The 13,205-nt window shown below is 42.1% G+C and overlaps 1 protein-coding gene across 1 annotated transcript in view; it reads right to left on the reverse strand.

The window, feature by feature from the left end:
• The window catches only part of ANO4 (anoctamin 4), a 482,060-nt gene that overhangs the window by 436,405 nt on the left and 32,450 nt on the right, over positions 1 to 13,205 (reverse strand). The window contains exon 6 of the mRNA XM_079935996.1: positions 8,906 to 8,989. Coding sequence (XP_079792122.1) covers positions 8,906 to 8,989 — 84 coding nt within the window. The remainder of the gene's footprint in view (positions 1 to 8,905; positions 8,990 to 13,205) is intronic.

Consider the following 13,205-nt stretch of genomic DNA (forward strand, 5'->3'; position numbering starts at 1 on the left):
AGGCAAAGCAATATCCTTAAAAGTTTGTGAAGTGGAGACTGGCATAATCAAATGGACGGCAGCAAAAGGCAGAATCTGGGCCTCCTTCCTCTGGTGGTGACCTCTCCTGGGGAGATTCCTCTGACTCCCCCAAGCTGTCTTAACCACAGTAAAGGGAGGCCCAGTAAAAGGTGTTGGTGTGCAGGGGCTGGAGGTGTGCGGGGAGAAAGTCCAAATTGGGGACGGGGTGTTGAGGTACCAAGAAAGCCCAAAAGGGACAACAAGGGAGGAGGCACGCATGGATCCTGCAGACTGGCCGATGTTGTCGGGGGCAGCCCTCCCACACCACGCGGGAAACCACTTGAACATGGAGATGTGTCAGACAGTCCCTGCCCACACTTCACAGCCAAGTGTTCCTTCTCTCTATGTGTCTCTCTCATGAGCTGAGTATCCCTCAAGGTCAGAGGGTGTCTTAGTCATCTTTAAAACTCCCTCCCAGAATTTCTCTATTCAGCTCTTGCCCCTGGCATTCAACAGATACCCACTGCTCACCGAATTCTTCCTAGACCAGCGGCAAGGAGGTGACACAAGAGGCTGTGAAGTAGAGGCCAGGCAAACGTTATTAAGGGACCAACTTTAAATGTTGGCAGCAAGAAAGGAAAAGAGGTCCAGAGAGATACACAACAATGACGTGGAAAGAAAGGAGTTTGGGGCCACCAGGTAGCTTTGTTTTTTGCTGGCAAGATGTCAGAGAAGACTTATGGCAAACAGAATGGTGCATTTCCTCATCCTCACTGGGGCCATCAGAAGGACTGGCCTGGCAAGGGCTGAAGAAAGTTGAGTGTGTTTTTTTAGACACGAGGAGGTAGAGCTTTAGTGGAAATATCTATGCGGAGATGTCTGGCAGTAGACTGAAAAAAACAACGAAATGAGGATTAGGAGACATAGGACCAGAGCTGTAAATCTGGAACTCATGCACATTGAAACCACGCCTGCTGCCCAGCAATGAACAATCTACTTCATCGTCATAAAATGATAAAGCCACTAAAAGTTACAATATGTCTAATGCTTATTGGCAATGTGCTAAGGGATCTATCAGGACCACCTCATTTAACCTCACAATAACCCTGTCAGGAAGGTACTAATATTCCCATTTGACAGATGAGGAAACCAAGGCTAAGGAACATTATTACTCCTGCAAGGTCAATAACTACACAGAAATAACAGATTCAAGGGGCTTCCCTGGTGGCGCAGTGGTTGAGGGTCCGCCTGCCGATGCAGGGGACACGGGTTCGTGCCCCGGTTCAGGAAGATCCCACATGCCGCAGAGCGGCTGGGCCCATGAGCCATGGCCGCTGAGCCTGTGCATCCAGAGCCTGTGCTCTGCCGTGGGAGAGGCCACGGCAGTGAGTGGCCCGCGTACCGCAAAAAAAACAAAAAGAAATAACAGATTCGAGCCCAGGCTCATCAAAGACAACATGGGTGCTCTGGTCCCCTGCCTCGCACTGAGAACACAGGCAACAAGAAGGATTCTAGGAGATGGAATCGGGGTCTGTTTCCCCCTCACATCGCTCGTAGGTTATTTATTCCTTTCTGAACAATTTTTTATAGAGGGATCTCAATGGACCAGAATGCACAAGGAAAGGGAAATGCTGACACCCTTGAGAACATGCTGACTGGACTGCTTGTACTCTTCTTGGTCAGTCACCTTCCTAAAAGGTAAGTGGAATACAGTGAGGTGAGTGATTCTTTCTCCGGTAAGGGCTACGGAGCCTCCGAAGATAATCACAGAGAACACAAATTAATGTTCAGAACTGCAATGGAGCCACAGCTGCAGTGGAGGCTGAACTGAAGCTACTGACGCCAAGGCTGCCCCCCGATCCTGTTTGTTGGACTAAACCTCTGATGCTAGTGTGTTTATTTTGTGATCAATACTCTTGGATCTCCCGTAGCTCCTAAGAGTGTACTGGGGCATAGAAATGAAATTCTAGGAGGCACGATTTGAGTTGATGCTCCATTATGTTTTTATTAAAAATGTGAAAACGTATTACCTCCTACTCACACCAGAGAATCCTTTTACAAGAAGATAATTAGAGGACCGTGTTTTCCCTCGCCTTGTTGTTTCATTCGGAAACTTGCTTAAATGCCTCTTCTCTTTCTATATTCCCAAGCTCCTTGGGAGTCATTATACAGAGAAGGGTGTATAATATATATCACACACCGTGAAAGCGTTAAAAGTTCCAAGGAACTCTGGACTCTCCATAATTTCAGGTTTTACCATTTCTTTCATAAAATGATAGCTAATTTATAACATATACTTAATTTTGAAAAAATATTGTTCACAGTGCTAAGAAGCCACCCCCTTTTTTTTTTTACTTTAGGAAATTACCACATCATTTAATCCAGAAATGGAGTTCATTAGCAGATCTATTAATTCATGTCACTGATACAAATGAGCTATGATAAGATCTGCATAATTTTGATGGAATAGAAATGGACCAGCCTAAATTTAAAACCAACAATGAGGTCAAAGTATTTGGGGTGGGTGGTTATCCAACCATCCAAGGGAACAGCTAGTGTCCAGGTGCCCAAGAGGCAAGTAACAGGAATGTCACATTGGCAGCCTACTCACTCTCCCTCACCCACCATCCTGTCCCCAGGTCGGGGGTGGGGTAGAAGCAGGGGTCTCAGCTTTCTCTGAGTTGCATGCCAACACTATCACCCACTAGCCCCCAAATCCTAAACAGAGACATGTAAGGAACACTCAAAATTATAGGCTGTCTTGAGAAAAAAAATGATGTTAATCAACTTTAAAGTTCTTAAATCTTTCATACATGAAAAAATAGGAGTTTACTATCAGAAAATAAGGAGTTTTCAGGACTTCCCTGGTGGTCCAGTGGTTGAGACTCCACGCTTCCAATGCAGGGGGCGCGGGTTCAGTCCCTGGTCGGGGAAGGCGCGGGTTCCATCCCTGGTCGGGGAACTAAGATCCCACATGCCATGCCGTGCGGCCAGAAAAAAAAAAAAAAAAGAAGAAAATAAGGAGTTTTCCAAGGGTCTCATGGATAGGTAGAAAAATTTCAGAACGTGTCACTTTTTCTGTTGATTGGATTTTTTGACAATTCTTTTGGCAATTCTTCGGTCAGGACATAGGTTCCTATAAGGAACTACATTAACAGGAAGTCCAGAAGTGTGCTGTTCTCTTAAATGGAATTCCCTCACAAATGAGACACTTCTGTGTGAGATGACTATCCTGTAAGAGAAGGACGGAAGTACAGGAGATGAAAGAAAACAAAAAGAGCTTTTAAAAAAGAATTGCTAGATGACTCAGAGATGTCCTCCCTCCAGTACTTTGAGTATAAAGTTGTTAATTATTTGCTGCTTTTACTATAAATATTTTTTAAGTGCTTTGTACTGGACAGACTGTGGGCAGTGGACACTGCCTGATGACTGTGCTGAATCCATCCTCCACCCACACCCCTTCCTCCCAACAGAGTCACATTTTGTTTGGGAATTCATCCCACTCCCACGCAGCTTGTGACTCAGGGCAGACAGACCTCACACTCCCTGACCTCCACATGGGCCATGATGGGTGTAAAGAACACCATCTTACCTCCCTTGTCAGTGATTTGCTGAAGGGTGGTCATGTGACCAAATCCCATGCAATGAGACAGAAGTCTCTGAGGTGCTTCAGGGGAAAGTTTCAGCTCCTCAAGTGAACACCTGAGGGAGGCACCAAAGCTCCTTTCTCTCTGATCACCGTTGTGCCTGAGTGAAATTCCTGGAACCACGGCAGCCTTGGGGCTGCCATCAAAAAGATAGATTTTCCCAGGAAGGCAAAGGGGAGGAGGTCTTTCACAACATCATCAGCAGCCTACTCAACCTGTCCTCCCAACAGGCCTTCCTATTACATGAAATAATAACCTTCCTTATGGTTTCAGCCAGTTTGAGTTTGTTGAAACAGAAGCAACATTCAAGGGCCTATCAGCTGTCCCATCACCTTCTGAGAAAACGGTGTGACATACCCACTGCCCCTTCAGAGGTGACTTCATAGGTCAGTAAGAACCTGTTATATGAGTTTCCTAGGGCTGCTGTAACAAAGGATCACAAACTGGGTGGCTTAAAAAAAAAACAGAAATTTCTCCTCTCACGGTTTTGGAGGCTGGAAGTCTGAAATCAAGATTTCAGCAGGGCCGTGCTCTCTCTGAAGTCTCCAGGGGGAAATTTGTTGTCTGCCTTTTCCTGGTTTCTTGTTTGTTTGTTTTTTAACATCTTTATTGGAGTATAATTGCTTTACAATGGTGTGTTAGTTTCTGCTTTATAAAAAAGTGAATCAGCTATACATATATATACATCCCCATATCTCCTCCCTCTTGCGTCTCCCTCTCTCCCACCCTCCCTATCCCACCCCTCTACGTGGTCACAAAGCACTGAGCTGATCTCTGTGTGCTATGCGGCTGCTTCCCACTAGCTATCTATTTTACATTGTATATATGTCCATGCTACTCTCTCACTTCGTCTCAGCTTACCCTTCCCCCTCCCCGTGTCCTCAAGTCCATTCTCTACAACTGCGTCTTTATTCCTATCCTGCCCCTAGGTTCTTCAGAACCACTTTTTTTTTTTTTTTTAGATTTCCATACAGAATTTGTTTTTCTCTTTCTAACTTACTTCACTTTGTATGACAGACTCTAGGTCCATCCACCTCACTATAAATAACTCAATTTCGTTTATTTTTATGACTGAGTAATATTCCATTGTATATATGTGCCACATCTTCTTTATCCATTCCTCTGTCGATGGACACTTAGGTTGCTTCCATGTCCTGGCTATCGTAAATAGTGCTGCAGTGAGCATTGTGGTACATGACTCTTTTTGAATTACGGTTTTCTCAGGGTATATGCCCAGTAGTGGGATTCCTGGGTCATATGGTAGTTCTAGTTTTAGTTTTTTAAGGAACCTCCATACTCTTCTCCATAGTGGCTGTATCAATTTACATCCCCACCAACAGTGCAAGAGGGTTCCCTTTTCTCCACACCCTCTCCAGCATTTATTGTTTCTAGATTTTTTGATGATGGCCATTTTGACTGGTGTGAGGTGATACCTCATTGTAGTTTTGATTTGCATTTTTCTAATGATTAGTGATGTTGAGCATTCTTTCATGTGTTTGTTGGCAATCTATACATCTTCTTTGGAGAAATGTCTATTTAGGTCTTCTGCTCATTTTTGGATTGGGTTGTTTGCTTTTTGATGTTGAGCTGCATGAGCTGCTTGTAAATTTTTGAGGTTAATCCTTTGTCAGTTGCTTCACTGGCAAATATTTTCTCCCATTCAGAGGGTTGTCTTTTTGTCTTGTTTATGTTTTCCTTAGCTGTGGAAAAGCTTTTAAATTTCATTAAGTCCCTTTTGTTTATTTTTGTTTTTATTTCCATTTCTCTAGGAGATGGGTCAAAAAGGATCTTGCTGTGATTTATGTCATAGAGTGTTCTGCCTATGTTTTCCTCTAAGAGTTCTATAGTGTCTCACCTTTCATTTAGGTCTTTAATCCATTTTGAGTTTATTTTTGTGTATGGTGTTAGGAAGTGTTCTAATTTCATTCTTTTACATGTAGCTGTCCAGTTTTCCCAGCACCACTTATTGAAGAGGCTGTCTTTTCTCCATTGTATATTCTTGCCTCCTTTGTCATAGAGTTGACCATATGTGCGTGGGTTTGTCTCTGGGCTTTCTATCCTGTCCCATTGATCTATATTTCTGTTTTTGTGCCAGTACCATACTGTCTTGATTACTGTAGCTTTGTAGTATACTCCGAAGTCCGGGAGCCTCCTTCCTCCAGCTCCATTTTCCTTTCTCAAGATTGCTTTGGCTATTCGGGGTCTTTTGTGTTTCCATACAAATTGTGAAATTTTTTGTTCTAGTTCTGTGAAAAATGCCATTGGTAGTTTGATAGGGATTGCATTGAATCTGTAGATTGCTTTGGGTAGTATAGTCATTTTCACAATGTTCATTCTTCCAGTCCAAGAACATGGTATATCTCTCCATCTGTTTGTATCATCTTTAATTTCTTTCATCAGTGTCTTAGAGTTTTCTGCATACTTTGTCTCCTTAGGTAGTTTTATTCCTAGGTATTTTATTCTTTTTGTTGCAGTGGTAAATGGCAGTGCTTCCTTAATTCCTCTTTCAGATTTTTCATCATCAGTGTATAGGAACGCAAGAGATTTCTGTGCATTAATTTTGTATCCTGCTACTTTACCAAATTCATTGATTAGCTCTAGTAGTTTTCTGGTGGCATTTACTCATCTTAAATGAGTAAATACAGGAAAAACAACTAGAACAGCACCTGGCACAGAAAGCTCCCATATGGTCCTCACTGTTTACCCCTCCACTTTCACTGACAAGTGTCTTAATAGAGGTCTCTACTCACAGCTCATCACTCCTTATTCAGAGCCTTGTAAGCTGGCTCCCCTCCCACCATCCACTGACATGGGATGTCACCAGGGCAGCCTTTTAACTTTAACCCTCCTCAGTCTCCCCTTCTAGAAATTCTCTGGGCATTTCAAGAAATGTACTTGCTAGGTTTTCCTACCACTGCCGTTATTTCTATCCTAATTGTGCTTCCCCCAAAGATTGGTCTTTGACCCTCTACACACAATATACTGATGCCCACTCTTATAATTTCATCCTCTTCCAGAGATTCAACTGAACTCTCTGTGAAGAGAATGCCAATATCTTCATCTCCTGCCCATTCTCTCCACATTTCCAACTTCCTGTGGGTCATTCTGAGGTGGGGGGTCTCACTGGGACCTCAAACCCAACACACTGGGACCCTAGAGCCATGCAGTCCTCTTCCTGACCTCTGTATTTCAATGAACAGCTCAGACTCCCTGTCAACCTGACTCAAAGTCTCAGGGCACACTATCTGAGGCACATCCAGGCAATGACTAGTCCTCCTGACTCTTCCATGCCTCTCCCTCCAGACCTGCCTCTCTATCCCACTTCCCACGTTCATTACTGTCTCATGTCAAGACCACAGTCAGAGCCACTTACTCTGTCATAACACCAGATTCTTGCACATGAAATCCATCCTGTTCACCACCCAAATAACCTTTCATACATGCATTCATCCTGTCACCCTCCTTCTCTGAACTCTAAACGACCTCCCACTACTTAACTAATGTCTTTAGGAATGTCATTTTAGGTTATTTAGTGTTTTCAAACCAGGGTCCATGAACTCTCCACAGGGATTTTTAAGTTGTTTTCATTTTTCATTTAAAAGTCAATTTAATCATTTAAAAATGAATATGTGCATACCATGGACCAAATTTTGCCACTTAATTTTAGTGCCTGAGTTTGCTTTTGTGTTTCCATCAAGTTGCCCCCAGTTGATACACTTAATGAGAAGAGGAGAGAGAGGGGAATGTCAAGGTGCAAACAAAGGTGCAAACAAACAAAGATCCAATAATCTCACCTGAGGGAGCATTAACAGAGATTTCAGAGTGGGTTGAACAGAGAGAGGTGGTGGCACAGCAGAGTTACCATAAATACTGTAAATACTGAGCTCAGTGCAAAGAACCTTCACTGCTGCAGCCAGGACCGCGTTGCATTACAAGCAGTGACTGCATTTCAGCAGAATAACAAAGCCCATCACCTTAAATTAATGTGGTGAATTTGTGGTTGTTTCTCTTCTCAGTGTTTTAAATTTCATTTACAAATTTGATTTGATTTTTATGGCTATTTGGAAAATAAGGTGTCTATAGTTAGTTACATTTTATGTTGGAACATACTTAGGTATCCTTATAATAAAAATAATTTAAATCCATTTTAGAGGCTCATAATTATTACTTCTTTTTACAGGGGTTCACATTGCTGGAGTCTGAGAAACCATGACACTGTGTTTCAAAGCATGAGCTTGTGTCATTCCTGGATTGGCATCCTAGGCACATCCATTTCTGGCTGTGAGGCAAACAGCAAGTTTCCTCGTCTGTAAGATGGGGAAATGACAGTACCTTCCTCATAGAGTCCCAATTAAGTAAAATGATGTATGTCGAGGGCCAAGAGCAGCTGACAAATGATAAGTGCAAAATAAATGTTAGCTGCAAGTATCACCATTATTCTTTGGTTTCTAAGTCATAGCCAAGATTCTTAAATCAAGAAAAGTTTGAAAGGAAGCGAAAAGGAGAGGAAAGATTCGGCAGACAGAAAAATAATCATGGTCACTCTTCCCTTTTCGACCAAAACAAAACATGTTTAAAGGTGAGCAGGAAGGCGGCTGGGAGAGTGCTAGGTGAACACAGTATATTCTGCCAGGATCCTACCGTCTCCATAGGGGGGTTCCTCATCCAGGGGGGAAGGGATAGAGAACCACACACCCCAAACTGCAGACTTCAAGTTTCTGAGAAGGCCATGGGCTATGACATGGAATTTTATTTCTGTGAAGTCAGGGGACAGGATAGCTGGCATACACAGACTCCCCCAAAGCATAGCTAGCATTCAGGAACACTGATTTGTTATTTTATGCATGTATGCATTAACTTATACTTATGGGAAATGTACATTTTCTATTTGCAGTTGTGATATAAATTCTTTTAAAATAAATGAAAATAAATCTTAAAGAGTCAGTTTTAATATTAAGTACATAATAATATAGGTGATACACAAATGAAAGAGAAAGCAAATGAAGAAAAATTGGGAAACCTGTGTTTTGTTTTGTTTTGTTAATCTCTCTGGATCACATTTCCTCCATTCTTCTCTATGCAAAAGCAATAAGGATCCACAAGAGGGCACCCCAACAAGGTGAGTCCACAAGTATTTACCCTGACTCTGAAAATAAATTTGATGCGCTTACCCTTTCTATTCACTCCTTCCATAGCCCTGCACCCCCAACCTTTATAGGCAACAATAGGTTTCATTAAAAACTGGCACAGTTGCTCACCTATGGTGATCTGGCTGACGCAACTGTAGTAGCTGCCCGTCGTTGCGGAGGAAAGGTTATAACTCCCACTGCTTATATCTTTGTCTGTTTAAGAAAACAAAAGAGGAGAAGGTTAATTACATCCTGGTAAACACCATGACCACAAAGTATATGACTGCTGGTAAATAAACCAGCTGTCTGTGTCTGAGTATCTCATACTTATTCATTGGTTCATTCATTGACATTTAGGGAATGCTAGGTGCATTGAAACATTTCAATAAACAACCCAGACTGTCACACAGGCAATTTCAGTTTGGTGTCACTTTATTATAATGGGGGGAGGGTGCTGGGGGAGGGTTACAGGGGAAGGTGAGAAAACACCTGACCCAGACTAGAGGGTATCAGGTAAGGCTTCCTGGGGGAAGTGAACTAGGCAAAAGGGGGGTGAATTGAGGGGAAGGATCCAGGCAGAGTGCTATCATCTTGTCTGGAGACTCGGAAGCCTCTGCTTCCCGAGTTAGCAGCTGAACACAGTACAAGGGAGGTGCACAGCCGCTGGACTACGAGGGGTCTTATAAACCACGTGAACAAGTTTGGATGTTGCCAAGAGAGCAGGATCCCATTTTCATTTCAGAAAGATCACTTTGAGGCAGCAAGGAGAACAGTCAGGAGGAGGATGAAAGGAGAGGCAGAAAGACTCCTTTATGAGGCCACTGCGGTCATCCTGATGAGAGATGGTGGTGGCCAAACCATGGGAGGAGCAGCCGTGGAGACAGAGAAGTGGGGGCAATTCCCTGCAAGGCTTTTCTGTTCAGCAGCCAGCTGAACTGCGGTCCTCACTACCGTGAGCAGACCATGTTCCCAACAGAGGGGCAAAGACACCAAAACCTCCCATTCACACGGCACCCTAGCATTTTCAGCCACATCGTCTCATGCACGGCGTGAAATAGGGCGCGCGTCACCCCACGTCTCTGGTGGAAAAGCTGAGGCTCCAGGCAGCCGAGCACCTTGCCCGAGGTCACACGACAGCATGTGGCAGAACAGAGCTCAAATCGAGATCAGAACTGCTTCAAATTGTTTATGAAGAAGGCAGGGCATACGTGATTTAAAATATCAAAATAAATACATATTGTTTAATATAAAACGCTACAGTTTACACAGAGTTACTATAAGAATGGCTGTGAAACTGACCTGAAGGAAATATTTGAATATTACATGTTATGGGATACCAGGAAAACTTTGAAACTCTGATCTATAAGGATGAAAATCAGAAGTCCGAGGGAAAGAAATAATCAAGAATGTCAAACGTAGTCAAAGAGAAAGCGTTTCTAGAAACGTACTGAGTCATATTTTATTGAGAGAGCAATGCGGATTTTTAGAGAAGATGGCTTTGCAGATGAACATTCTAGGAGGAAAGAACAGCAGGTACCTGGACAGAGAGGGCAGGAAATGGGAGTCATCCGCCGGGGTGTCCGGATATGCTTGTGGTTTGAAAGCAGCTAGAAAGTATTGACAAACGCAGGTAGTGAGCCAGAGGGCGGGGAAGTAGAGGGAGCCCTTCAGAGGCCACATCAAGGCCACTGTAGGTCCACAAACAGGGAGGTAACAAAATATTTTAAGACTATTTTTATTGTGGGGAAAATTAATTCGAGCAAGGGCACGTGGCCAACTTCTCCTCTAAGAAATATTCCCAGACCATCCCCCCTCTCTAGGGGGCTTCCGGGAACAGTAGACACACCTCCAACAGCACTGTGCATGCGAGATTGCACTCGTTTTCTGGGTATCCCAAACCACGTGCTTGTCAAGGGCAGGTCCACACGTTTTTCAGTTTGTTATCTCCAGAGCTTAGTGTTTTGCCTGGCATAAGGTGAACCCTCAACATATGTTCGTTGGTTGAAAGAACAAAGGAATGCATGAAATTAAAGAAAGGATAACAAAGGACCATTTCCCCTTCCTAGTAGTTATAACTTCAGTAGAGGTTGCCGTGATCAAAAAGAAGGAGCACAGGGCTTAGAGTCAGCACACCTAGGGTTTGAAGCCCAGCTTTGCTGCACATGAACTCCTTGAACTCGGTCAAGCTGTTGACTTCCTTTAGTATTGGTCTTTCCATCTGAAAATGGTGACAATAATGCTTATCTCACTTTTTCTGGGCTAGGGGTTGGGAGGTGGAAGAGGATGAGGCATGGCTAATAAAAATAAGTCAGCTTCACAAAATGTTAGCAAGTCATTCCATATATATTTGTGGAATCAGCTGAATCAACAAAACCCAGACCTAAAACATATCAAACTACTCTAAACTTGTCATTCCTAATTTTTTTTTAAACCCTTCACTAATGATCTGTCCTTAAAAGATTTTGGAAGGGAGGAGACCTCCCAGGGACAATGTCAATGGCATCAAAGGGGGGAGGAGGGTGAAGGGAGAGATTCAATAGCCACAGAAATGCTTCTGAATGGAGAGAAAAGGAATGAAGAAGAAAAGCACATTGAGAAATCAGTAATCAATAAAGAAGCAGAATGCTTGAGTTAGGAATGAATGCTTGGGAAGAGGCTGTGCGTACATTTGAACAGGAAAAACTACTGAAATTTGACTTGAATCTGAATGGTAAAACTAGGGCATAGTTTGGGAGGCAATATTTTGAAAAGACTCAAAGAGCAGAAGTACAAAAACCTGTGGCAGTTTTGGTACCAAGTGACTCTGTAAAGGAAGGTGTTTTCCTATATAAGAATTAAAACAAAAATGTTAGATTTTTGTGGGAGGGCTTGACTATCCATTTAATCTTTTAGGAACCAACTGTAGTTAAAAAAACAAAATCAGGCACCTAGTGGAAGAACTTGAGACTATGAATGAGGTTAATAAACTTCGTGGGTTCTGGAGTCAGTATCCAGATTAGATACCTGGTTCCAACCCTTGGGCACAATACTTTATCTCTACAGGGCTCTGTTTCCTTGTATGTACAATGCAAATAATAAAGGCACTTACTTTATAAAGTAGTACATAGAAAGTGTCCAATTAGTGTTAGCTATTATTTTTATTTTATACTTAAAAAGAACAAAGGTACCCATAAAATAGAATACCATATAGCAAAGGAAAAGAATGAAGCAACGCTACACAAAATACTATCAATGGATCTCATAAACATAATGTTTAATGAAAGAAGCAACACCCAAATGGTATATGATTATATTTATGAAAATTTCAACAACAAAACTAAATTGTATTGTTTATAGATGCATATATAAATGGTAAAACAGTAAAGAAAAGTAACAAAATAATTAGCACAAAAGTCAGCATGGTGATTACATCTGGTGAGGAAGAAAGCGGTTTGAAATTGTGAAGAAGTACAGGGAGTGGGGGTAGGTTCTATGGTGCTGGGAATGTTCTATCCTTGACCTAGGTGGTGGTAACACAGTATTCATTTTATAACTATTTGTTAAATTATAAATTTGTCTTGCCCACCTGTCTGTATGGACAATAGCTTTTTTAAAGAAGCAAAGGGGGCAGAAATCACAGTAGGACAAATTAGGAATGCAAATTCTGCAAAAAATGTCTAAAACAATGAGATGGTGGTGGATTCATACAACAATAGTCATTGAGTACTTACTACTTGCCAGGCACTATGCTAAATATTCATTATTTCATTTACATCATTATTTCATTTGTGCTCCAAAACAACTCTTTTAAGGTAGGTGTGATTATCCCACTATCCAGATGAGGAACTAGAGGCTCACAAAATCAGGGAACTTGCCCAGAGTCACACTTCAGGGACGTCACAAAGCTGGAATTAAAACCTAGGTTTGTCTTACACTAGACCAATATTTGAGAACAAAGGCAAAGACAGAGGAGGACAGATTAACATCATAAGCTGTGTTAGGTGGATTCCTGTTGTATCTGGTGCTACATCTTTGACAGTCATTTATTTGATGAGGTTCTGCAGGGAATGAGATAGACATCATCTCGGGGATTCTGTTTTCAGAGCCCCACTTAAACAGAAACATGTGACAAAATTAACCCAATTTTCTTTGTCTCAAATTATTTTGGGTACACTTATAAACAGTATGGTCTTATAACCAAATAATCAGGCCCATCTCAACATTCAACCTTTCATCTTAACCACAGCAAAAAAAGCAGGTACCATGCCTATTTTCATTTTCCCACCGAATGCAGAATTCTGGTAGATATGTAGGCAAAACTAAACAAAAATTGTCAATATAAAATGATAATTATAATATCTAATTTGGGAAATTTTTTAAAAGAAATATAACTAAAATGCAAAATAGTCATAGTATACAAAGCCATGAGCTGGGTGCTCAAAATCAAAGT

Source organism: Stenella coeruleoalba (genome assembly GCF_951394435.1).
Source record: "Stenella coeruleoalba genome assembly, chromosome: 11".
Classification (NCBI taxonomy): domain Eukaryota; kingdom Metazoa; phylum Chordata; class Mammalia; order Artiodactyla; family Delphinidae; genus Stenella; species Stenella coeruleoalba.